The sequence below is a fragment of the Glandiceps talaboti genome, chromosome 22 (genome assembly GCF_964340395.1).
Source record: "Glandiceps talaboti chromosome 22, keGlaTala1.1, whole genome shotgun sequence".
NCBI lineage: Eukaryota > Metazoa > Hemichordata > Enteropneusta > Spengelidae > Glandiceps > Glandiceps talaboti.
The window spans coordinates 14,883,712-14,907,372 of record NC_135570.1 but is presented as its reverse complement, the minus strand read 5'-3'; the positions used below and the strand labels follow the sequence as shown (position 1 = coordinate 14,907,372).

Sequence of the window (23,661 nt, the reverse complement as noted above, 5' to 3'; positions counted from 1 at the left end):
AATCTTTCAACAAGGTTGATAATGATAATCTCTTACCTCGAGCAGATAATTTCTTTGTATTGATGATTTTGGCTGCGAATTCCTGGCCGGTGGATTTCCGCACACACCGCTTCACTATGCTGAATGCGCCCCTGTGATGAAATAAATCGGGAATTATTTTAAGAACCGCTCACGGAATCGCCATCAAATTTCACCACGACGTAAAACATATATTGATGATATTTTTCGCTAAACAATATATAAGAAAACTCACTTTCCAAGCTCTTCTTTGAGATCATATTCGTCGCTAAATTTCGTAGTGGTTGTTTGGGCGGCCATTTTGAAAATGAACATGATATTAATTGATGATTGACAGATAATGAGTTGATGCAACCATTATCAAAAGGGGTGGTTAAAGAGATAGTGGCGCACAAAATCGAAACACGGAAGGGGTAGAGCTTGTACAACTAGTACAGTGCCCTGATACCATGGTGGGGTAGATTTTCTAAAATATATTTTTATATGCCTTTTTACGTTCTGTTTTGATGGTTTTGGACTAAAACACAACTACGTAAAGTAAACAAATATTTCAATTTTTATAGCTATGTGTCGAACTAGAAGAAGTACAACAACGCCGTACAGTTTTCAAAACCTCATCAAAGAACTGCCTCTTCCAACTTATTGTTTATTGTTTAAATTGATATGAAAGTGATATCCAAGCTATATCATGTGATTCATATCTAAGATGATAATAATTGGAACTTTAAAAAAGTTGAAGGATAAAATTATCGCGAAGTTGGCGCTTGGTGGCGCTAGACATTACCTGCACATGAAAATGGATTTTCAAAATGAATGTCGGCTTTTCAATGTTAAAATATATATATATATATAAATTGGCACTGGGAACATATCAAATTTCCATATTTGATAAAATTTTCCATTTTTTCTTCCAGTTTTGTAGGAGCGTCTTATTATGGACCTGTACCCACACCCATATGATCCACACCACCTCTTCCAAAAGTGAACCTGTCGAGGTTACTTGGGTCAAAGGTTACAACATGAACAAAGGTGACAGACATCTGAAAGTTCCCGGATAAGGTAATCTTCCGAGCTATCATCATCACTTAGGTGAGTGTCTATCACATACTTAACACCTGTCATTTAGTGAAATTGGTTTGTAACGCAGTGTAATGTAACATTCTTTTGGTTAGCTCTCAAAGCAGGGGAAATATTATCTACACTACTACAGATTTTCTAGCTGTACCGTATACGATTAATTGACCATCGCGTCGTTTCGTATGCGAGTGATCGTGTAGCAACGGTGACGTGCAGCGAAATAAACATTGTTAATTGCCAAAACGACCGTGAAAGTTATTACCAGCTGACATGACAGAGAAAGTATTACGTGTATGGTAATTTGGACAGACGGTGACGTGATCGTCGACAATGTTTTTATTAATTGAACCGATATAACCATAGCGTTCCGTTCTATCCAAGCAACTGTGTTAGGAGTGTAAACAAACAAAAACCGCGCCATCTTTAAACACTTCGTCAAAATCAACGTAATGAATGCAACTGCATCAATGCATGAATGGGCACAATGTCGCAATTCATGTAAAGTGGTCTTCCGATATTCCAATTTAACTTTCAGAAAATCGATATGCAGCAGATATTGTACATGTACTGTCTTTGGAAAAAAAAACTTATGGATTTTTAAATTTTATAACTAACTGCGTGGTAGTAATACTTCTCTAGTACAGTGTAACACAATTCTAATGTTATAGTATCACGAATCTACACTGCGGCCTGAGCAGGTACGAATTCAAACAACATTGCAAGCAAACGAGCAGTCTACTAGTTTAATATTAAAACATGGCAGTTTGATGTATGTAATTGTATAATATGTATGTGTGTTTGTGTTTGTGGGGTTATATTAGAGTTGGAAAAAGATAATGTTATGTCTTTGTTTTTTTCTCTTTTTTTGAATCAAAATACAGATGTGGGGTTTTTTTTCTTTATTTGTAGAAGAATATTTAAGACGGTGAAAATTCAGATAGTAAAATATTTCATTCTGATTATTATTATTTTATTGATGGGGTTGGACTAGATTAGTTGACAGACAACTTTTTTCCGACCCCTTTCCCATTTATTTATGTAATTATTTATTATTTATGTAAGCCATATCTACCCCACTTTCCCTCTTTTCAGTTCCCCTCCTTAAGACTTTGATATAATAATAATAATAATAATAATAATAATAATAATAATAATAATAATAATAATAATCTTTATTTATACTGGATAGTTCTTTAAATATATAAACACTTGTCTCCCAAGAAGTCCAGTGAGGGCAGTTAATTCAGGATGAAACCGGAGTACCTGGGGAAAACCTGTGTTGTTTGGTAGAGTCAAACTGAACGACACTCTTCTTACTTACAGTGTGGTAAATTTAATCAAACATTTAATGGGTTTGAACACAGCTGCAGTGGTAAGAGGCAATTAGTGGTTTAACCACTCGGCCATCAACAGCCCTAAATAAAATAGACATGGATATTGCTTGACTTATCTTGACAAGTTGGAATCAATGTATGTGTATATTGAGGATTCTCAAGGATACTAACAAATGAACTCATGAATCTTTCACTTACTGTCTACAGCTTTTGTCAAAATGAGAAGCGTGAATATACAATGTAGCATAATCCCACACCAGCTGGGTGGGAGGGGGGGTGGTGTGGGGGGGGGGGCAACTACCATAGATACCATCAGTCAATCAATCTTTGTTGCATAACAACATACCATAGCAAGCATGGTAAAAAAGCATACAAAAATAACATACAGAAATAAAGTGAATACAATACAGTCATTTAGCCAACTGCTGGAATTATACCAATAATGGGTAAGGTGAGTATGAAAGGGGTCCATCCTTATACCAGGTGAAGCCAACAACGCTGTACATGCAAAAAGCTTTTAGTACATAATATTTCAGTGACCTTTGGCCTTGACGTTTGGCCTTGACGTTTGGCCTTGACGGTCAATTGTCCAAGTCCACCCATTCCTGCATATACCTGATACTTTTTAGTATTTATTTGTTGTCACCGATTTGTTTGAAAGCATGTTGCCATTCAGTCCAGTGAAGTACTTGATGGGGTCTGTATCATCTATTAAGACTTGTTTCCATGATTTGTTCAATACTTTGGACAAGTACTGCAAGTACTGATGTTTAATATCATTATCATGTCTTGCACAAATAATGTCAATCTTCTTTGTTTGTTGTAGGTTAATTTTCTTGTCTCCAATCAAACCTCATCATGAGTTACCCCCCTCCTGGAGGCTACCCACCATATGGTGGTGGTGGAGCAGGTTACCCTCCCCCTCCTCCTGGAGGTGCCGGATATCCACCTCCTGGAGGTGCCGGATATCCTGCCCCTCCTCCTGGAGGTGTGGGATATCCTCCAGGAAGTAATGTAACAGTCACTATAAGTGGGGTAAGTAATACAGTTTTGCACAACTAAAACATAGATTCAGTTATACTATAATAGGCATGGTAATATCGTAATTAGGCAAAGCCCATAAGCTCACGTAGGGTAGATTCAGTTGTGACAGGCTGCCATGGTGATATTGTAGATAGCGCCCTCCACATGGAGAATGCACATAACATATAGAGTGTACATGCATAGTCATTGCATCGCAATGCATCCGTGGGTAAAACCACCCCAAAAAATTGCACAGTATATAGGATGCACATACGTATTAGTCATTGAGCCACTATGCAGCCGTTTCGTGGCCACTGCATAAGCTATTACATATGTATAAGTGTGTGAGTGTGTGTGTATGTGCATGCATGTGTACGTGTGCTACTGACCATGCTTGGAATACTACTTTTGACAATGTTACCAAGTAACGACACTCTTCATCTAATGAACTACTTTTATTACAGGGTCCCATGCCTGGGATGGGAGGATATCCTCCACAACAATCAGGACCCCCTCCATCTAGTGGACCACCACCCCCTCCAGGACAGTCATGGGCCCCAGGCCCAGGACAACCAACACAAGGTAAGAGCAATCTCTCCACTTCATTCAACTCATGGAAATCAAAATTCCACACCTCTAGCATTTATAGTCAGGCTTAATAAAAAAAAAAATATGTGGTTCCGATTACGTTCAATTTTAGAATAGGTGGGGTAGGCATCTTTTTAATTTATTTTTATTATATATTTTTTCTGTGTGAGTGCACTCGTGTCTAGTTCAGGTTTTCCATTGTTTTCCAAATGGTCTCTGTGTTGCTTATTTCTTCCTGTCAGATGTAAGGCCATTACAGATTGGAAGAATAGTTTTAGAGTGTCTTTTTAAGTTGATGACAGTTTCCGCATCCGCTATTTCTCTTGAGACATCACAATTTTTGTGATTTTTTTTTCTTTCTGGAATATGTAAAAAAAAAAGTTTAGGGTCGGTCAGTGAAAAGCTAGGTGGGTGTCGAGTAACCGAAACCAAACAATTATTTTCATTAGGCCTTATATGTTTGATAACAAACTCTGATGTTTCTGTGTTGTAAGATTAGTACACATAATAAACTAGAAAATCAAAATATTTATCTACAAAGATTATTATGTTGATACGGCACTTAAGATATATGGATAAACGGCAAAATACTAAAAAAATTGTAAAATGTTTGTTATTGTATGTACAATAACAAACTTGTTACCCTTTTTGCATCTTTTTGCAAAATATTTAGTTATGAACATAGACTTGATATATGTTATTTCACATTATTTTTTCAAGTAGAAAAACATAGTGAAGCTGTTTTATCAAATAAAAATCCAAAATAAATACCGAATTATCATCCATATGGCCACTCTAATTTTCTTCAGTGCTGAGAATTTTCCAGCCAACAGTATTTGAATAAACATTTTTTTTTTTTTACCTTTCTCAAAGTTCTATCATATCTAAAAGTTTAGATCTCAGGATAGTGTTGAGCACTGCAGGCCAATAATCATATAGTAATTATTATTTGACCATTTCTTGGAATCTCCTGGTACTTCACCCTCATTTAGGATGCAAGGTATGCCTTTACTGTCTTACAACAGATTCATGTTGACCAGCATTAGAAACAATGTAATCAACAATTCACTATTGTCTAGAGTGGAGGCCAACACCTGGAAGAAACTCAACTCTCTTAACATATGCAAGACCTTAAATACCAAGAGAGGATGTGCTGCTGGACAATATCACAAACGTGCCATCCCAGTCAGAATAACAACCCGACATCTACCACAAGTACATACATCAACCAATCAAGGAGCACGATATAGAAATCTTGTGAAGATTACCTCTTCATTTAGTGTCAAGCCAACTACACACAAAATAAATTGTTTGAAAAGCTGTCTTCTCAACTGCAGGTCAATCATGAATAAAACACTACAGATTACTGACTTTGTAACTGAAAACAAGTTTGATCTGGTACTACTGACTGAAACTTGGCTAACTGGAAATGAAACTGACCATTTTGCCATGGGTGAGGTCACTCCAAATGGCTATAAACTACTCCACACTCCAAGATTGAAACGTATAGGTGGTGGTGTTGCAATGCTGTACAGAGACAATCTCAAGGTCACCAAAGTTCAAAAACAACAGAGTTTCAAGTCTTTTGAATATATGGAATCTCTACTGAAATCTCCCTCTGATCAATGCCGGCTAATTGTTGTATATCGTCCCCCACCATCAACTAAGAATAAATCAACAACCTCCTCATTTCTTGAAGAATTCACTGATTTTCTGTCAACCAAATGTGTATCACCTGGTAAACTTTTGATAACAGGCGATTTCAACCTACACCTAGATGATGAAAACAACAGGGATACATGCCAGTTCAAAAACATGCTGGATTCTGTGAATTTTACTCAACATGTACAACAAGCAACTCACCAACGAGGACACATGCTGGACTTAGTCATCACAAGAACATCAGAGAACACTGTTGAAGACATTAAAATATCAGATCCAGTAATATCAGATCATTTTGCCGTATCATTTAAAATACCTGTCACCAAACCAAAGCCTACGAGAAAGATATTATCATCGAGAAAAATAACAGACATCAGTATTGAAGATGTTTGTACAGATATACAAAATTCACCATTGATCACTCGACCTTCTTCCGTCCTTACGTCACTTATTGACCAGTATGATGAATCGCTACGTAATATCCTTGATACCCATGCACCTATACGTCAACGAACTGTCATTATGAGACCAAACATAAAATGGTATAATGATGAAATAAGAGATGCAAAACGTAAGAGGCGACTGGCAGAGCGGAACTGGAGGAGGACAAAACTAACGATTCATCGCCAGATATATAAATCACAGTGTCTTACAGTCAACCAGTTAATTCACAGCGCTAAAATCAACTACTATCGCCATATCATTCAGGAAAATGGAAACAACCAGAAAGCCCTGTTTAATGTAGTTAACAAGCTGCTCCATAAATCAAAGGAAATGCAACTACCTTCACATACATCAACTGAAGAAATTGCTGAACGTTTCTCAAATTTCTTTGTGGATAAAATTAAGACAATACGAGTAAATCTACAAAATCAAGCATGTGGTAATTGCACAACAAACCAAAGTACAAACGATGCATCTACAAAGCTAGCCATCTTTGAACCCACTAATGAAGATGAACTGAGAAAAATAATCACAAGATCACCAAATAAAAGTTGCAATCTCGATCCAATACCAACGTCAATTCTCAAACACGTTCTTGATGATCTACTACCATCCCTTGTCAACATTGTCAACTTATCACTCTCTACTGGATGTGTACCTGACAAGTTAAAAACTGCCATAGTCAAGCCACTACTAAAGAAACAAAATCTTGATCCAGAAATAATGAAGAACTACAGACCAGTATCCTCTCATTCCTGTCGAAAACAATTGAGAAAGTCGTTGCGACGAGGATCAATGATCATCTACACTCTAACAAGTTAGATGAACCCATGCAATCTGCTTACAAGACACACCACAGTACAGAAACAGCACTTCTCCGGGTACAAAATGACATTCTTTCAGCACTTGACAATGGTAAAATCGTGATGATGGTACTGCTTGATCTCTCTGCAGCTTTCGATACTGTAGACCATTCTATCCTTATCTCTCGGCTACAAAATCGTATGGGTATTACAGGAACTGCACTATCATGGATCGAGTCATACCTCAGAAATCGTCAACAGACAGTACAAGTAAATGATACATCATCAAAATGTCACACTCTCCAGTATGGTGTTCCCCAGGGATCAGTACTTGGCCCGATTCTGTTTACAATTTACACATCTCCACTTGGTGACTTACTAAGAGAGAACAACATAGATTTTCATTTCTATGCAGATGACTCCACACTCTATCTGTGTTTCAAGTTAAAAGACATGGACAATAACATATTGCATATGGAACACTGTGTACTATGTATCCAAAGATGGATGAATGAAAACCTGCTGAAACTAAATCCGGATAAAACAGAGTTACTTTTCTTTGGTTCAAGTAAAAATATCAGTAAACTTGATAAACCAACCATGAAAATTGGAGGAATCCAGATACAGTCATCCACTGCAGTTAGAAACCTTGGAACAACTCTTGACAGCCGAATGTCCATGGAAAATCAAGTCAACCAAGTCTGCAAGGCCGCATATTATCATATAAGAAACATCAGTAAAATAACACCATATCTCTCTGAAGATGCAGTAAAGATGTTAATTCATGCATTTGTAACATCCAGACTTGACTATTGCAATGCCCTCTTACATGGTACACCACTCAAGTATCTGCGGAAATTACAGTGTGTTCAAAATACATGTGCGCGATTAATCACCAGGACCAAGAAGACAAACCACATAACACCCGTACTGTTCAAACTTCACTGGCTTCCAATACAGCAACGAATCAAGTTCAAGCTTCTTCTGATTACGTTCAAGGCACTGCATGGCTTAGCACCGCCATATCTATCAAATCTACTCAATCGGTATGAGCCTGTACGCGAACTTCGGTCAAAGGACAAATTTCTTCTCACAATTAACCCAGCTCAACATACTTATGGAAAACGTGCGTTTGTTACTGCTGCACCAGAACTATGGAATAAATTACCACAGGAAATCAAACAATGTCAAACAGTGTCATCTTTTAAAGGGAGTATCAAGACTTACCTTTTTAGAGAAGCGTATTTCTAAGCGTATTATCTGAACTAAAACTTATTTGTGATTTTTTTAGACATAAGGAACATTTGTGGAACATTTTCTTTTCCATTGCATAATTTAGACTTTGTGTATTTTATGGAAAGTTTTTTTTTTTTTAAATATATTTTGTGAAGCGCCTCTGAACAATTTTATTTTTGGATTTTGGCGCTATACAAATGTTTACTTTATCTTATCTATCTTATTATGTTTTGTATACAGGTTATGGCTATCCACCACCCCAAGCTGCCGCAGGTTTTACAACTCCTGGCGTTGCACCGGTGCCACCAAACCTGAATATGTATGCCCATCAACGTCAACATGTATCCCAGCCAACAAACATACAATATCAACATCAGCCACCTCCTCCAAATATCGCACCAGCTCCACAGGCTGTGAAACAACCTTATCAACCAGGTAGGGTCTAGTTTTTACCATATACAGTTGTGTTGCACAGGCAGTACAATAACCTTATCAACCAGGTAGGGTCTAGTTTGTAGCATATTCAGTTGCCATATCGCCCAGATAGACCCTAGTTTCTAGCATATTCGGTTACCTTTATTCAGCATATTCAGTTGTATTCTACATGGATTGTATTGATGCATGGATAAAGACTAACTGATGTATACACATGAATGGATGGACGGACAGACAGATGGATGGACGGACGGATATGCAGTTCAAATTGGTATAGATATATTCTTGACATGACTTGAATTTAGAGGCAGACAGATAACAGTGTGACAGACAGTGAAAGAGACAGACAGACAGACAGACAGACAGACAGACAGACAGATGGACAGACAGATGAGATGTTAAGGTAGATTTATAGATGTGATTGGAACAATAAGAAGCCATTCATGGTTTGGTGTTGGATCATGATTTCAACTTACATTCTAGGTCCATTGACTCTTGACTCTATACAAACCAAGGGTATTGAAGGCAATTACTGTCACTGCTGTACATACTCTTAACAACTTCTGAAATAATGCATTTGACTACATATCATTACTGTTGTGTCAAATTAAGATAGGAACAAATCATTAGCACATACAGTAGCTGAGAGAGAAATATGCCTCTAGAAATATTAGCAGTATGGCTAGAAAATTGTCAGCTTATATCAAATGGACTCGTTGGGGGTTAATTATGGACTACAATCATTAGCATGTGATGTATGTGTTCATTATGTTGTGTAGTCTATTCAAGAAATGAAACATGTGACACCTACATAAAACATTCACCACTCGAGGGAGAGACACTAGATGAACTATTCCCACAACTGACAATATTGTCATATATATATGATATATACCTTTTAATGTGATATGATATGTCAAGTACTGAAAAGTAGGAAAAAAACAGCAATATCTCATTAACCTGTAAAATTGTTGTTCAAAGCCAACTACTAGATGGGGTATGCTTGGATTTCATCACATGATGAGAGTTTTGAAACAGTGTGTGGTTCAATTGGTTGGTGGCTTGGCCATGACAGAGCAGAAATAGCTAGCGTGTGGGTTCAAGTTACTTAGGTGCAATGTTACTATTAATTTAGTTTAGCTCAGTTAGGAATTGAGAATCCTTAGATAATAACATCTCATCAGAATCTGGGGGCGAAAGTGTCGATCAATGTTATTTTTGAAATCATTTATGTCTTTGGATAGCATAACACAGTCTGGTATTGGTAAAGAATTCCATTATATGAACAGAAACACAGTTGTAATTCCTAATGTCCAAACTGGTAGATTTCTGGTGCAATTTAGCTGCATGTCCTCCTGTGGATGTATACATACATTTCTCAGTGAAAGGGAGCAGTTATCAATGTTGATGATTTTATAGACTTGCAGTATGTCGTATCCAGTGTGTTTCAAGTGTGGTTAGATGTAGAACTGTTGGGTTTGTTGGTTGGATGGTTGGTTGGTTGGTTGGTTGGTTGGTTGGTTGGTTGGTTGGTTGGTTGGATGGTTGGTTGGTTGGTTGGCTGGTTGGCTGGTTGGTTGGGTGGGTGGTTGGTTGGTTGGTTGGTTGGTTGGTTGGTTGGATGGGTTGGTTGGATGGTTGGGTGGTTGGATGTGTTGGTTGGTTGGTTGGTTGGTTGGTTAGTTTGCTAGTTAGTTCATTGTTAAATGATTAACTGATTTGTAATAAATTACATATTATTATTATTGTTTAACATGACTGTATCTCTGATATATTTAGTAGACCATTATGTTGCTGTTCTTGTGCTGCATTTTCTAACTTTGTTTCCCTCTTTGTCTTCTGTTTTCTGCATGAATAGGTAGAAGCCAAATATACCCAGATGGTGGTATGTGGTATTATGCAAATATTTATTGTCTAATGAATATTCAAATTCATCATTATTGTCCAGTATAATGAGAGTTTACTGAGACACAATTTGATGATCTTTCTAAAAATCAATCAGAACAATTTTGGTTTGGTGATCAATTTTGTCTCAAAAAATTTAAAACTACTAAATTTCAGAAGTTTTTATTTGAGATGAATTTAAACTATTTGTCTTATATTGAACTTTTGAAATGAAAAAATTGTCAGATGATTATTTAATTTTGAAAAACACACACCAATATTTCAACTAGTTGAACTAATAATGCACATACAAAAAAAAACTTAAGGTTTTACTTGAATTGATGCACAGTTTAAACATCATTGTTAGATTGTTTTACATTGATGCAGTTGTTTGGTGGCACTGTACACATTGCGTATACCATGCACGATCCAAGTTGAACAAAAAAATATGGAATATATTCTCTGGTTGTTCTACGTCATGACAACAAGTGTCTATGTCACAACAATGCGTGTCTACGTCACTGGTTCTGCTGTGTTCAATAATATGAGTCAAACATTCAAAATTACCATTACTTTCCCCAACTTTTCTTTGATATTACTGGCACTGGTATAATTATGTTATTCTCAAATATTTTTCTTCATTCAGCTGGAAAATACTCATGACCTAAGCGTTATCATTATTTTGTCTAGGGACTCATAGTGACAAAGGCCCCTTAAGTTTCTTGTATTTTCCTTGGCTGAAGGAAGAAAACTATTGGAGAATAACATCTAAATACCTCACAAGAAGTACTGCCAAACAACTGTATTCTATGATCTAGTTGAATTAATGCACAAATATAAAAACAATGGTTTCATTAAGTGAGTTCATAAACAAATCAAACTATTGTAATAAATGATAAACCATATTATTGATAAACAGGTTGTGATTCGTTCATGTGTGGATATAATTCCACTCTGATTCTCAAATTAATGACACATGCTAAGGGCATAATTCATCAATCTTTGATCAGTTCAAAGCACTGTAAATAATCTCACCTATTCTACTAATTTCTTACCTACACTGCTTGCTGGATATATGAAAGCACATTAAAGGAACAAGGAATTTCACAGAATTTAGTGGTTCTCCTGGTTTTATTTCAAAACTACTTACAACGAGTCTTCTCACTAAAGTCACATTTATTGATTTATTTATTTTATTTTTCAAACAGGTGTTATTAAAGAAATGTATGTAACTGATTCAGTGACATATGGGTGGTCTTGTTAAGTTTTCTGTTTCTCATGATCTAACTAACTATATATTTAATGAATCTGAGCTAAACACTTTAAAAAAAAAAAAAAAAAAACCTTATGAGTTGATCTTTAAAAAAACAACATCACTGATCAGGTCATGAGAAAAGTAGAATTAACTGAGGCCAACTAAATGGATGTTAGAATTTAACTAAGGCTACCTAAGTGGGTGTTAGAATTTAACTAAGGCCACCTAAGTTGGTGTTAGAATTTATTTAAGGCCACCTAAGTTGGTGTTAGAATTTAACTAAGGCCACCTAAATTGGTGTTAGAATTTAACTAAGGCCACCTAAGTTGGTCTTAGAATTTAACTAAGGCCACCTAAGTGGGTGTTAGAATTTAACTAAGGCCACCTAAGTGGGTGTTAGGTTTAAGGTGAATAATAAAGAATTAATTAGTGTAATTCTGCACCAGTAACTAAGGAATGCATATATAAAAGGTACTAACAAGGATATGTACTTCAAAGTAGAGTACAATAAACTTGCTCTTTTTTGAGTTCTTCCTTCTTAGCACAGTGAAAATTGCACAGCTTTACTGATCATTTAAACGACACTGAGCATTTAAACAACAAATATTTCAATTTTTTTAAATACACGTGTGACAGTTGGAGTTGTATTTCTTCCAGATCCAATGCAAATGGCGGCACCTCCAAAACCATTGAAAAAGAAGGAAAAACCGAAACCAAAGGTAAGATTCACCGTGACAAACAAAGGTACAGAAAGAATACTTTCCTTTCCTGAGTTTATCTACTAAGGTGTTCAATTTTATGAAATTCTAATCCATTTTGAAATTTCATACCCAGATTTTGATATGCATCTATTTATCAGTAAAATCTGACACATGCATGTGACAAGCAGTTTCCCGCCTAAAAGTTAACTTTATCAGTGGAGCCATAACAAATTACACAGGGCTATTCTTTTGTTCTGGACCAACTCATATAGTTTCTGTAACTCTGTCAGACATTATGGAATAAGTCGATTGTTTAGAAACAGGTTCTGGAAAGGAGTGGTGTCCACATACAACCAAGTACTATAAGAACAGCTACTCGTACTTTATTGACATCTAACAAAACTCCTACAGATCACACAGAAATAAGGGTTTATATAGGTTTTACTACATTCAATACATATTGGCGCGAATTTGATATTGACCTTCATATGATTTGTCAATGAGGAAGAGATAGGATTGGTTAGTAGAGATTGTTTGAACTTGAGATTATCTAATTTGACATAACTTGATTGGTTATGAAGATTGTAGTCAGGATCCTAAATTTGACTCCAGCTCAGTGTATATTTCATTCCCGATAGACATGTTTTTTCACACCTAATGCTCCTCCAACCTGAACCCTTGAATGTCCAGATTGAGTTGTATTTTATGTCATTTCAATTAATGACTTCTACTATCACTGTTAAAGGTTCCTCCACCAATGGACAAACCTGTGACGTTGAAAGAAGATGAAAGCTACAAAATTAAAGACCAACCGTTTGAATGTCACGGTACAATCAAACCTGCGAGTCCATTTGATGCCGAAGAAGATGCTGAAATATTACGTAAAGCTATGAAGGGAGTAGGTGAGTTTATCGTAAGTCATGATATGACAGTTACCATTAAAGGGCTATGCGTCAATCCTTGGTCATTGCGTAAGTGTTATGTTAAAAGGATTACATGGGCTCAGTCTTTTGTTGTTGACGAAGTTTTTCTACATCTCTGCCGAACAATTGTTTTCACACCTAGATTTCAATCTTAGTCTGAAGTGGACCTTTAGAGCATTGCTGTTACATAACAGAGTCAAATTTAGCAATTAGTACCTTGACACCCCCTGAGACTTCATCCTTCACAATCTTGGATAATTAATGCTATAGTTGTACGTTATCTGTGTATGATATCCTTGAATTGTAAAGCGCTTTGAGCACGGCTTGGGAAAGCACTTTATAAGAACTCAATTTGTGTACGCTCTCTTGTATATCTGTAATAGAAAGATTTTGGAAAATGAATATTCACCAGTCATGATAACTCCTATGTGATTCCCTTCAGTGTAAAACATTGCTCATGAATATTCATTGTTCAACCATGAATAATTATTTCTGTTGACTCCCATGATGCAATGGCCCATAGCAAAGAAAAGTTAGGAGTCATGAATATTCATTGTTCAATCATGAATAATTATTTCTGTTGACTCCCATGATGCAATGTGGCCCAGGAAAGATACCCTATGAAGACACAAAATCAATATGATGTTTCTCTGAAATCACAATTATAGGGGATGTAAAATTGTCAATAACCTCAAGAACCCTTAGTTTATATGGAAATGTCTCAATTTCCTGAAGTGGTGTTCCCCTTTAAATTATCACATGTACTACAGCGTCATTGGCACAATTGTTTAATTTCTTGTAGGCACTGATGAACAAGCCATTATAGATTTGATCACCTCAAGATCTAATGAACAGAGACAGAAGATAAAGTTGCAATTTAAGACGATGTTTGGCAAGGTATGTGCAAATCTATATTATATCATTTGAACATTTTTCTTCATTCGGCCAAGGAAAATGTGAATGACATATAAAGAGGCCTTATCACTACCACCTGAAAAGGAGTGAATATATTATATTTACATTTTTTACCATATTAGGATTTCATCAAGGACCTGCAATCTGAATTAAAATAATAATATCTATATTGTGAAGGACCTGCAATCTGAATTAATATGGTAGTATTTCTAAATGTCATATTTGCATTTTGACCATATTAGGATTTAATCAAGAACCTGTAATCTGAATAAAAATAATAACTTTTTTTGAATTTGACACATTTGCATTTTTACCATATTAGGATTTAATCAAGGACCTGCAATCTGAATTAAGTGGTGATCTGAAAGAGACTGTGATGGCGCTGTTCATGCCTACTACTTACTACGATGCCTGGTCTGTCCACAATGCAATTAAGGTAGATTTTGGACATCTCCAATGGAACAAAGAAAATGACACACATATTGATAATATAGATGCAAACCATTTTATGACAAAATATACCCCATGATGCGTGAGTGAAAGTGTGGCATATCTGGGGTATTTGCAGTATTGCAGTATTCTATGCAGCTATACTTGCAGGAGTGTAGCAAGTAAAAGTACGACAGCAGAAAACACTGCAAGTACGGCAGCAGAAAACACTGCAAGTACGGCAGCAGAAAACACTGCAAGTACGGCAGCAGAAAACCCTGCAAGTACGGCAGCAGAAAACACTGCAAGTACGACAGCAGAAAACACTGCAAGTATGAGTGCAAATACCCTGAGTTTCAACACACACTTACATAGCATGCGGTTCTGTTATTATTGTACAATTTCATCCAAAACTAGAAATTTCCATAAAAATGATATTGTATAATCGCATGCTTTCATGTACAATGAGTGAGTGCATCCTCATTTGCATACCATTTGCATGCAGGTATGCAATAATGTTTGTCGATATTGCACTGCAGTGAAAATATACCACCAGTATACACGCTTTACAGTGCAAGTAATTTCTGGTACATATGTAACATTTATAATGAAATGTCAGACAAGATTGTCTAGGTTTGTGACTAAGAGTGCTGTTCAGTATTTTCTGACTGAAAGTAAGGGCCAAAATCTTTGAGTACTGTACGTACAGTCATGTACAATTTCAACTATCAGCAAATTTGATGAAATTCTGCTGTTTTGTTTCCTTAGTCTGTAGGCTTTTGGAAGTCACTTTCGTGACTGCTGTGTGTACTTGCTGCCTAATGTTGTTGGCAGCCTCAACTAAATATGTTACCCCACATTTTCTTTATTCTGGACACATTTGCAGTCTACACTTCAGTAACATGGAGTATTCTTTTGCTCCAGTTATGCAGTATTGTATTTTAGAACTAATAAATATTACGTACAATTTCAAAAGTAAATCTCTTCTGATCACAAACTATCAATGCAGGGTTTAGGAACGAATGAAGAGATCCTGATAGAGATTTTATGTACCAGAACTAATGATGAAATCAGAGAAATTGTCAGAGTATACAAACAAGGTAAAGGAGGCCCTCTATGTTTGATTTTGTACTTCTTTCTTTTTTATTAAAATACCCCATGTACAAAGATTTTACATACTACTAGAACTAATGATCAGAGAAATCGTCAGAACACATGCATGCAGGTAAAGGAGGCCCTCTATGTTTCACTGTATGCTTCTTTCTTTTTTATTCAAATGTCTCCAGCTTCATATCTAGTATTTTACATGTACCAGTGCAGTTTTAATTTATCCATTTCCTTGTGTTACAAAGTCTATTACAGAATCATTTGTGTACAGCAAGGTCAAAATATCTTAACACTATCTAACCTTTGAACTTTGAACTTTAAACTTTGACTTTGTTATAGAGTTTGGGAAATCTTTAGAGGCGGATTGTATTGGTGATACAAGTGGACACTTTAAAAGACTTCTTGTGTCTATGTGTCAGGTAAGACAAAAATCAAACTTACTGTTATCTAGTAAGATTTGTAAAAGTAGTGATAAAATTACCTTTTTGGAATCTTAGTTTTAAAGTGACTATGTATACAGCTTTCATCTGAATCTCTCCGACGACATCAGCATAATACTTAGATGTTATTTTCCAATATTATTCTTCGTTCCGTCAAGGAAAATATACGAGTGACCTAAGGGGTCTTTGTCACTACAAGTTGAAAGATGAGTAGTGAGAACCCTTAGGTCACTAGTATTTTCTCGCTGAATGAAGAAAAATATTGGAGAATAACATAATGATACCAGTGCCAGTAACATGAAAGAAAAATGGGGGAAAGTAATGGTAATTTTGAATGTTTTGACTCATATTTCGAACACAGCAGAACAAGTGATGTAGACACGCGTTGTTGTGACATAGATGCGCATTGTTGTGATGTAGAATGACCAGAGTATATATTCCATATTTTTTGTTCTAAATGGCTAGTGCATGGTATAGTATATATTGTTCTAGTACACTGTAATGGTTCTTGGGAAAGTACTGCATCTCTTCAGATCATTTCCATCACTTAAATGTGTCAATCTTGTTTCCAGGGCAACAGGGATGAAGGTAATGATGTGAATGAGGAGAAAGCTAGAAAAGATGCCAATGACTTGTATCAAGCTGGTGAGGGTAAATGGGGAACGGATGAATCAGCATTCAACAAGATATTTGCAGTCAGGAATTTTGCACAGTTGAGAGCTACATTTAAGGAGTACATTAAGGTAAGCTTAAATTTCAAGGTTACTGTAGTTACTAGTACAGTTACCATAGCAACATATATATGGATATGTCATCCATGTCATTGGTACACTATATAACATCCATTGTTTTAGCTTTAATTTTAGTATCATATCAGCCATATATGTGATAGTGACACCTGAATCAGTAGAGACAGCCATTTTGAATCTTGGCAGCCATTTTGAATCTTGGCAGCCATGTTGGATCTTGGCAGCCATGTTGGATCTTGGCAGCCATTTTGGAATCATTATTTCAACTGACTTGTAGTATATTATTAGGTATAAATTGGTAGTAGTGACACTGAATCAGTATAGTATTAATACTTAAATACTTCATTTCTATAATTTTTTCTCTAGATTTCACAACGAGACATACAAAATAGCATCAAACGAGAGTTTTCCGGTGATGTGAGGGATGGAATGTTGGCTATAGGTATGTATAAGTTATATTGAAGTATACTGGGTATACAGTAAAAAAACATTTATACTTCTTGTTACTTTTAATAGATTAAAGAGACATGGTCTACAACTTGTAATTTTTGTCATTTTTATTTCCGAAATGAAAGGTTACTTATATTTGACCGTTCACCATCTTCTGTTTAATGACCAGTAGTCGCTGGCATTACTCTAACCGGATTAACTGCTGCGATTAAATTTGAATTCTAAAATTTTGTTAAAAGTTAGAATTACAGAAGTATGTACTGGGTAATACATTCAGATTCAGGAAAGCATGGAAGAAAAAAACTGAATAACGCTTTTAAAATACCAAAAATTCTATGAAATTGCAAAAAAATCTCTTCTTTTTTTTATTGTTTCAGCCCAATGTGTAAAGAGTCGTCCAGTGTATTTTGCCGATCGGTTGTGGCGTGCCATGAAAGGAGCTGGAACCGATGATCACACTTTAATTCGTGTTGTTGTCACTAGATCAGAGGTAAAGACAGTTAATCTAGCTATATTCTACAGTATGGGGAGATGACTTATTGAAGGGCGGCCATTTTTTTTTCTACTGTTTATGAAGACACCATATATCTTTGACCCAATGAAAAGTGTTTTGAATCAATCAATCTAAAACCAGATCAGGAAAAACTCACAACATCGCTAGTGGTATTAGATTGACGCTTTCAGCAAGGGCAATGGCCAAGCTTGGGCAAAGCTAATAGAAACAAGTATTCCATACTAAATCCTAAAATTAGTTTGAAAAGTTGAATGTTTGAGAATCAAGTTAGTGTATTGTGTCAGTTGTTTTGTAGAATATCAGTATTTAGGGTTTGTTGTCTTGTTCTGCACTGCTCTAGTGACTAGATATGAATTATGTAAATGTATCCTCATGAATTTAGTAAGTGTAGATTGACACTACGTCAAGTTTAAGATATACCATTAGTATACCTTGAACTCTTGGGTAAAAGGCTACACTAGTGTGCCCTCTAATGATAGCTAAATTTTGTTGTTGTGAGTCAAAATGAGAAAAACTGGGATTTCTTGTGAGTCACCACATAGTAAGAGATAGGGGAACACCAAATTTTGATGTGTCACAAGAAATTGTGTGCATCAGTGGTGCGTCAAAATGGCTTAGAGGGCACACTGGGCTACAGACAGAGTGGATATCTACAAGTCCAGATTTTAGCCAGGATTAATTTGTTTCTTTGGAGGCTAGGTCAGAGCAAAGACTTTGTAACAGGTAATGTCAGAAGTATTTTATAAGGTTCATTCTGATTGGTTTAGAAAACAAATGAAACAAGTACATCTATTGGCTGTATTGTTAATGAGTGATAAAGTATATATATGTTAACCAATCAGTGGCAACCTTGTAATAACTTCACATTGCCCTGTTTGTAAGTTTGCACGTATAGTAAAGGTATGTGTTTTTGATAACAAGGTGAATCATGTAGACTTAATGTGTAATTTTTGATCGTTTTATATCCAGATTGACTTGGCAGAAATCAAACAGGCATTCTTGGAGCGCTACTTAAAGACACTGTACAAGATGATAGAAGGTGATACCAGTGGAGACTACAAGAAACTTCTCTTTGCAATTGTTGGTAAAAATTAAAGGGAGAAGAAAGAATTACAATGTAAATGTGCCAATATAATGGAGCCTATGATACTTAGTGATTAGGGTGTTTATTAAAAACCAAATATTGAAACAGTTGAGGGACATTATAATGTACCTTGGGGACAAATTTCTCCCCAAAATCAAAGTTCTTCAATTTTCTCCAAAACTTTACCATATGGAAGTTTGCTCCTGGTCCTTTTGAACTAATGAAAGATATTTGGGGTTTCACGGTCTTATTTTCAGGGAAATCGTCAATCTTTTATTGTCCCATAAAGTTAACATAGTATTTGGCAGCCATATTGGATTCTAAAATTACATTATTTTGACCTCTGATTCAAAAACCATTTTGACCTCCATTCAAAATTTATACAATGACCCCAGATTTTTTTCTTGATTTTAACTGAGAACAGGTTAGTGTTTCCTTGACTAAAGTACAACAAAAGTTTAGAGTTTCTTTCCGAGGTGCGTTTTATGTTAATGTAAAATTTGTTATCATTGTAAGACTAGAGATGCTAATAGAATGAATGGGAATTTATAACAGTAAAACTAGGGGTGTCAATGTAGAAGTGGATATTTATTACAGTAAAGTTAGGGGTGCCACTAGAATTAATGTAAATGTGGGAATTTATTATAGTAAAACTAGGGGTGCCAATGTAAAAGCATATTTTATTACAGTAAAGCTAGGGGTGCTATGTAAATGTGGGAATTCGATGTACATGTCAAAATGTGTCCACATAGTTCAACATGCCTGTGGAGGGGAGCAGACATCAGGAGTCTATCGTTGCTTTTATCCACAGTTCCTACATATACATAGGTTTATTTTAACACCATTTTATCACCCAGTTCAATAGACACCCTGCAGTCTCACCTGTATTTGATAAGTTACAGTATGAAAATATAGACTATTGCCATCAACCAGTCACATACAAAAAACAGTCAATTGCAAAAATGCTTAATTTCAAATAAAAACATTTTGATCAATAGGAATTGGGATTTCCAAATAAAATTTGAAAATAGCAAAACTTGTGTATTTTGAGTGTGGGCACTGGTTGGCATGAGTTAAACTTAGTGTTCCAATGTAAAAACAGGTACTTATCTTAGCAAAGCTAGGGGTGCCAATAGAGTAAATCAAAGGTAACCTAGGGGTACATTATAAGGATAAATGTGCCCCAGGTTATTACATCATTTCAGTTGTTACAAATATATGTTAATATCCAACTAAAACAAAAGGAAATATTCTCGGCATGACTTTATTTGCTACAAGTTACTTATCATGAGAAGAACTAGGGTGAAATCAGGTAAACTTGTTACAATATTTGATGGGTATTAATTAACTGTGGGTAAGTCAATCAAGTGGACTTGATAAACTTGTCACCAAAACATTGTTACAGTACTAATTCAGTACTAATTTATACAGTTACTGCTTTTCTAATTCAGATTCTTTCATTTCATGTCAAAAGTCACACAAAAGAAGCGTCACCATGGAAATGATTAAGTCAAATTAAAAAAAAAAATTGTGTGTTTCCGGTAAACTGGCCAACCCTAGTTGTAATAACCTGCCAACTGTAAACATTTGTTTATATTTACACAGGTAATATGGTGAGAATTTATGTGTTAATTTTCTTGCCAAAGTATCACATTCCAGAGATTCTAGGTCTTTTCAGTGAGACTGATTCTCATCAGAGAGACCAGGTCTTTTCAGAGAGACCTTGTCTTTTCAGAGAGATCAAGTCTTTTCAGAGAGACCAAGTCTTTTCAGAGAGACTGAGTCTCATCAGAGAGACCAGGTCTTTTCAGAGAGACCAAGTCTTTTCAGAGAGACCGAGTCTCATCAGAGAGACCAGGTCTTTTCAGAGAGACCAAGTCTTTTCAGAGAGACCGAGTCTCATCAGAGAGACCAGGTCTTTTCAGAGAGACCAAGTCTTTTCAGAGAGACCGAGTCTCATCAGAGAGACCAGGTCTTTTCAGAGAGACCAAGTCTTTTCAGAGAGACCGAGTCTCATCAGAGAGACCAGGTCTTTTCAGAGCGATCAGGTTTCTTCAGACTGTAATTTGAATTCATGCATTACAGTCTGCATGTGATGTGATGTTCATCTGCTTCACATATCATTTTCTTCATTTACAACCCATCAAACTATCACAGATTTATGACAATAAATATCCCATTTATAGGTCGAAGCAGTTTCTCAAAAACGTGAACAATGAAAAAATACAAAATGAAATAAAATTCTGACCTGTCTACCCTATTTTCTCAAGTCATGATATCGGAAACCAACTTATTTTTTTTTCTCTTTGCTGTATTGCAGTCCCTCTGAAGTGGCTTCATTATTTTGAATTTGGCGTCATAAAATATTCAAAATGTAGTCTTCATTTTTTTTTATGACTTGTATAATTAATAAATTATTAGTGTGTTTGATCTAACATTTATTCTTTCTACAACATTTAATCATCATTCAGCTGAGTAAAATACCAGTAAACTAAGGGGCCTTGTAATGAGTCAAAAGACATAGTGACAAAACCCCTCAGGTCACTAAGTATTTTTCTGGCTGAATATAGAACATCATTGGGAATAATGTAATAAAATACCTCCACAAGCAAAATTTATGGAAAATTGACAATTCTAAACATATTTTGAGGACCACATCACCAGTGATATAAACACATATTACCACAATATAACATATATACGTAAAGTATACATCACTAGATCGTTCATAAGTTATATCTTAATACCAGGTTTGAATTCAGTTAGTTGCAAGTGATAGTTAAGTATACATCAGTAAGTAGAATACTGTGGGTACCTTTAATATACAATAAAGGTACATCCCAAAAATATTTAAACTCAGCTTGTACCCCTTTAATGTCACAAAGACATTACTCTAAATTACTTGTGTTAGTTTATAGTGCCAAAGAATCAATAAACTTGTGGTAATTTTAGGTAGATCCGTCCTCTCACTTCTGACATTTATTTCGATGCTTTCCATGTGGTTAGCTCTTCTATGAATTCTTCATATATCAATATACAAAATTTCAGGACTTTGTTTTCTTAGAATTTCCAAGATTTATATATGTAAATATTTGTTATTATGTTACAACTTCCGTCCTCCTCAATTATGACTGTCAAATAGAAATTATACTTTTCAAGGCAACAGTTTTATTGATGTATTTTTGTACAAAAAAAAGTTTGTTCTTATCTGGACAAACACTTGTCAACTTTAACCGCAGCTTCGTTGACAACAGGGGTACTTATGTTAGGGCGCCCTCTATGGCAAAAAAGTGAAACATGTATTCATAGGTGATTGACATTCGTTCTGTGTGAATGTAATGATGTAGAATTAATAAAGAAAATATTTGTACAAGACAAAATTTGTTATTCAGTCATTTTATATTGTTATGTAACTACACTCATGTCAAGGGGTACCATACAAAACAAAGTGGACTCTAAGGCCGGCCTAACAGAAAAACTTGTTTGGTTCCGGTTACCCGACCCCACCCAGTTTTTCACTGCCAAGACATAGTGGATGTGAAAACTGACGATTTTCAAAAATGTCAATCAATCAAACCAGTTTTGTCTGCAGGATAGACATTTTGGTTTTAAATCATGCCAAAAATTCTATCCTAGAATAATTTCTGGACCAGCTACATTTGACATTTCTGGTCTGCGTGATAGATGTTTTTGGCTTTCAATCATACCAAAAAGTCTATTGTGCAATCGATTCTAGATTCACTTTCATTTTCAAAAATGCCGATTATGACACATAATTACATAGTTGGTCTTCAGATAGATATTTTTAAAGTTTCAATTGTACATTTTTCATGTTCATGGTAGACAATTTTATTTACAGAATCATGACACATTTGATGCATTCTAGATTCAGAAAATAATCATGAAATTCAGAAAATAATCATGCCAAAAATGTGAAAACTAAGTCATAATGTCTTGTCCATAGCCAACCCACAAAAAAAATTTGGACATAAAATATTTAACAATCTAATAACACAAACATAGAATTATTTTCCAAAGAATCAAGTGACTAATGATGACACATACTAAAATTCCTTGCTGCATATCGTCCATATCTCAAATATACATTTGGCCATGAAGTGAGCCATCAGTGGCAAGGCTGGGTAACCAAGAGTATGTAGAAGTGGAAGTTCATCATGGTAAAGCTACAAGTACAACTTACACTACAACTTTCAATGACATCACACTATGCAAATTCAACTTTCAATGTCATCACAGTATACAAATTTCACACTACACAACTTTCAATGACATCACACTATACAAATTTCAATGACATACACAACTTTCAATGACATCACACAACACAACTTTCAATGACATCACACTACGCAACTTTCATTGACATCACACTATACAAATTTCACTGACATACTACACAACTTTCAATGACATCACACTGCAACTTTCAATGACAACACTACACAACTTTCAATGACATCACACTACACAACTTTCACTGACATACTACACAACTTTCAATGCACAACTTTCACTGACATACTACACAACTTTCAATGGCATCACACTATGCAACTTTCAATGACAACA

The 23,661-nt window shown here is 35.5% G+C and overlaps 2 protein-coding genes across 8 annotated transcripts in view; one reads left to right on the top strand and one right to left on the bottom strand.

Moving 5' to 3' along the window:
• Positions 1-318, bottom strand: part of LOC144452256 (calcium/calmodulin-dependent protein kinase type II subunit delta-like) — a 113,431-nt gene extending 113,113 nt beyond the window's left edge. For all 6 annotated transcript variants that reach the window (XM_078143313.1, XM_078143314.1, XM_078143315.1 and 3 more), the window contains exons 1-2: positions 254-318; positions 37-131 (exon numbers count right to left, since the gene is read on the bottom strand). In XM_078143313.1, the coding sequence (XP_077999439.1) occupies positions 37-131; positions 254-318 (160 nt within the window). The remainder of the gene's footprint in view (positions 1-36; positions 132-253) is intronic.
• A 727-nt stretch (positions 319-1,045) lies between these two features.
• Positions 1,046-22,424, top strand: LOC144451967 (annexin A5-like). 2 transcript variants are annotated; one of them, XM_078142905.1, is made up of 15 exons: positions 1,046-1,107; positions 3,256-3,464; positions 3,917-4,034; positions 8,426-8,620; positions 10,479-10,505; positions 12,417-12,478; positions 13,206-13,362; positions 14,186-14,280; positions 14,621-14,734; positions 15,737-15,827; positions 16,174-16,253; positions 16,847-17,017; positions 17,390-17,465; positions 17,851-17,963; positions 18,957-22,424. In XM_078142905.1, the coding sequence occupies exons 2-15, from the start codon at positions 3,288-3,290 to the stop codon at positions 19,080-19,082; spliced, it is 1,602 nt and encodes a 533-aa protein (XP_077999031.1). In that variant the 5' UTR covers positions 1,046-1,107; positions 3,256-3,287; the 3' UTR covers positions 19,083-22,424. The 2 variants fall into 2 exon arrangements, with proteins under 2 accessions (XP_077999031.1, XP_077999032.1); XM_078142906.1 differs by lacking the exon at positions 10,479-10,505.
• The last annotated feature ends 1,237 nt before the right edge of the window (positions 22,425-23,661 follow it).

Coding starts and splice junctions, on each gene's coding strand:
- LOC144451967 (XM_078142905.1), top strand. CDS start 3,288: ATGAGTTACCCCCCTCCTGGAGGCTACCCACCATATGGTGGTGGTGGA. Junction 12,479..13,205: donor AGGAAAAACCGAAACCAAAG/GTAAGATTCACC, acceptor TCACTGTTAAAG/GTTCCTCCACCAATGGACAA. Junction 17,964..18,956: donor TTGTTGTCACTAGATCAGAG/GTAAAGACAGTT, acceptor TTTTATATCCAG/ATTGACTTGGCAGAAATCAA.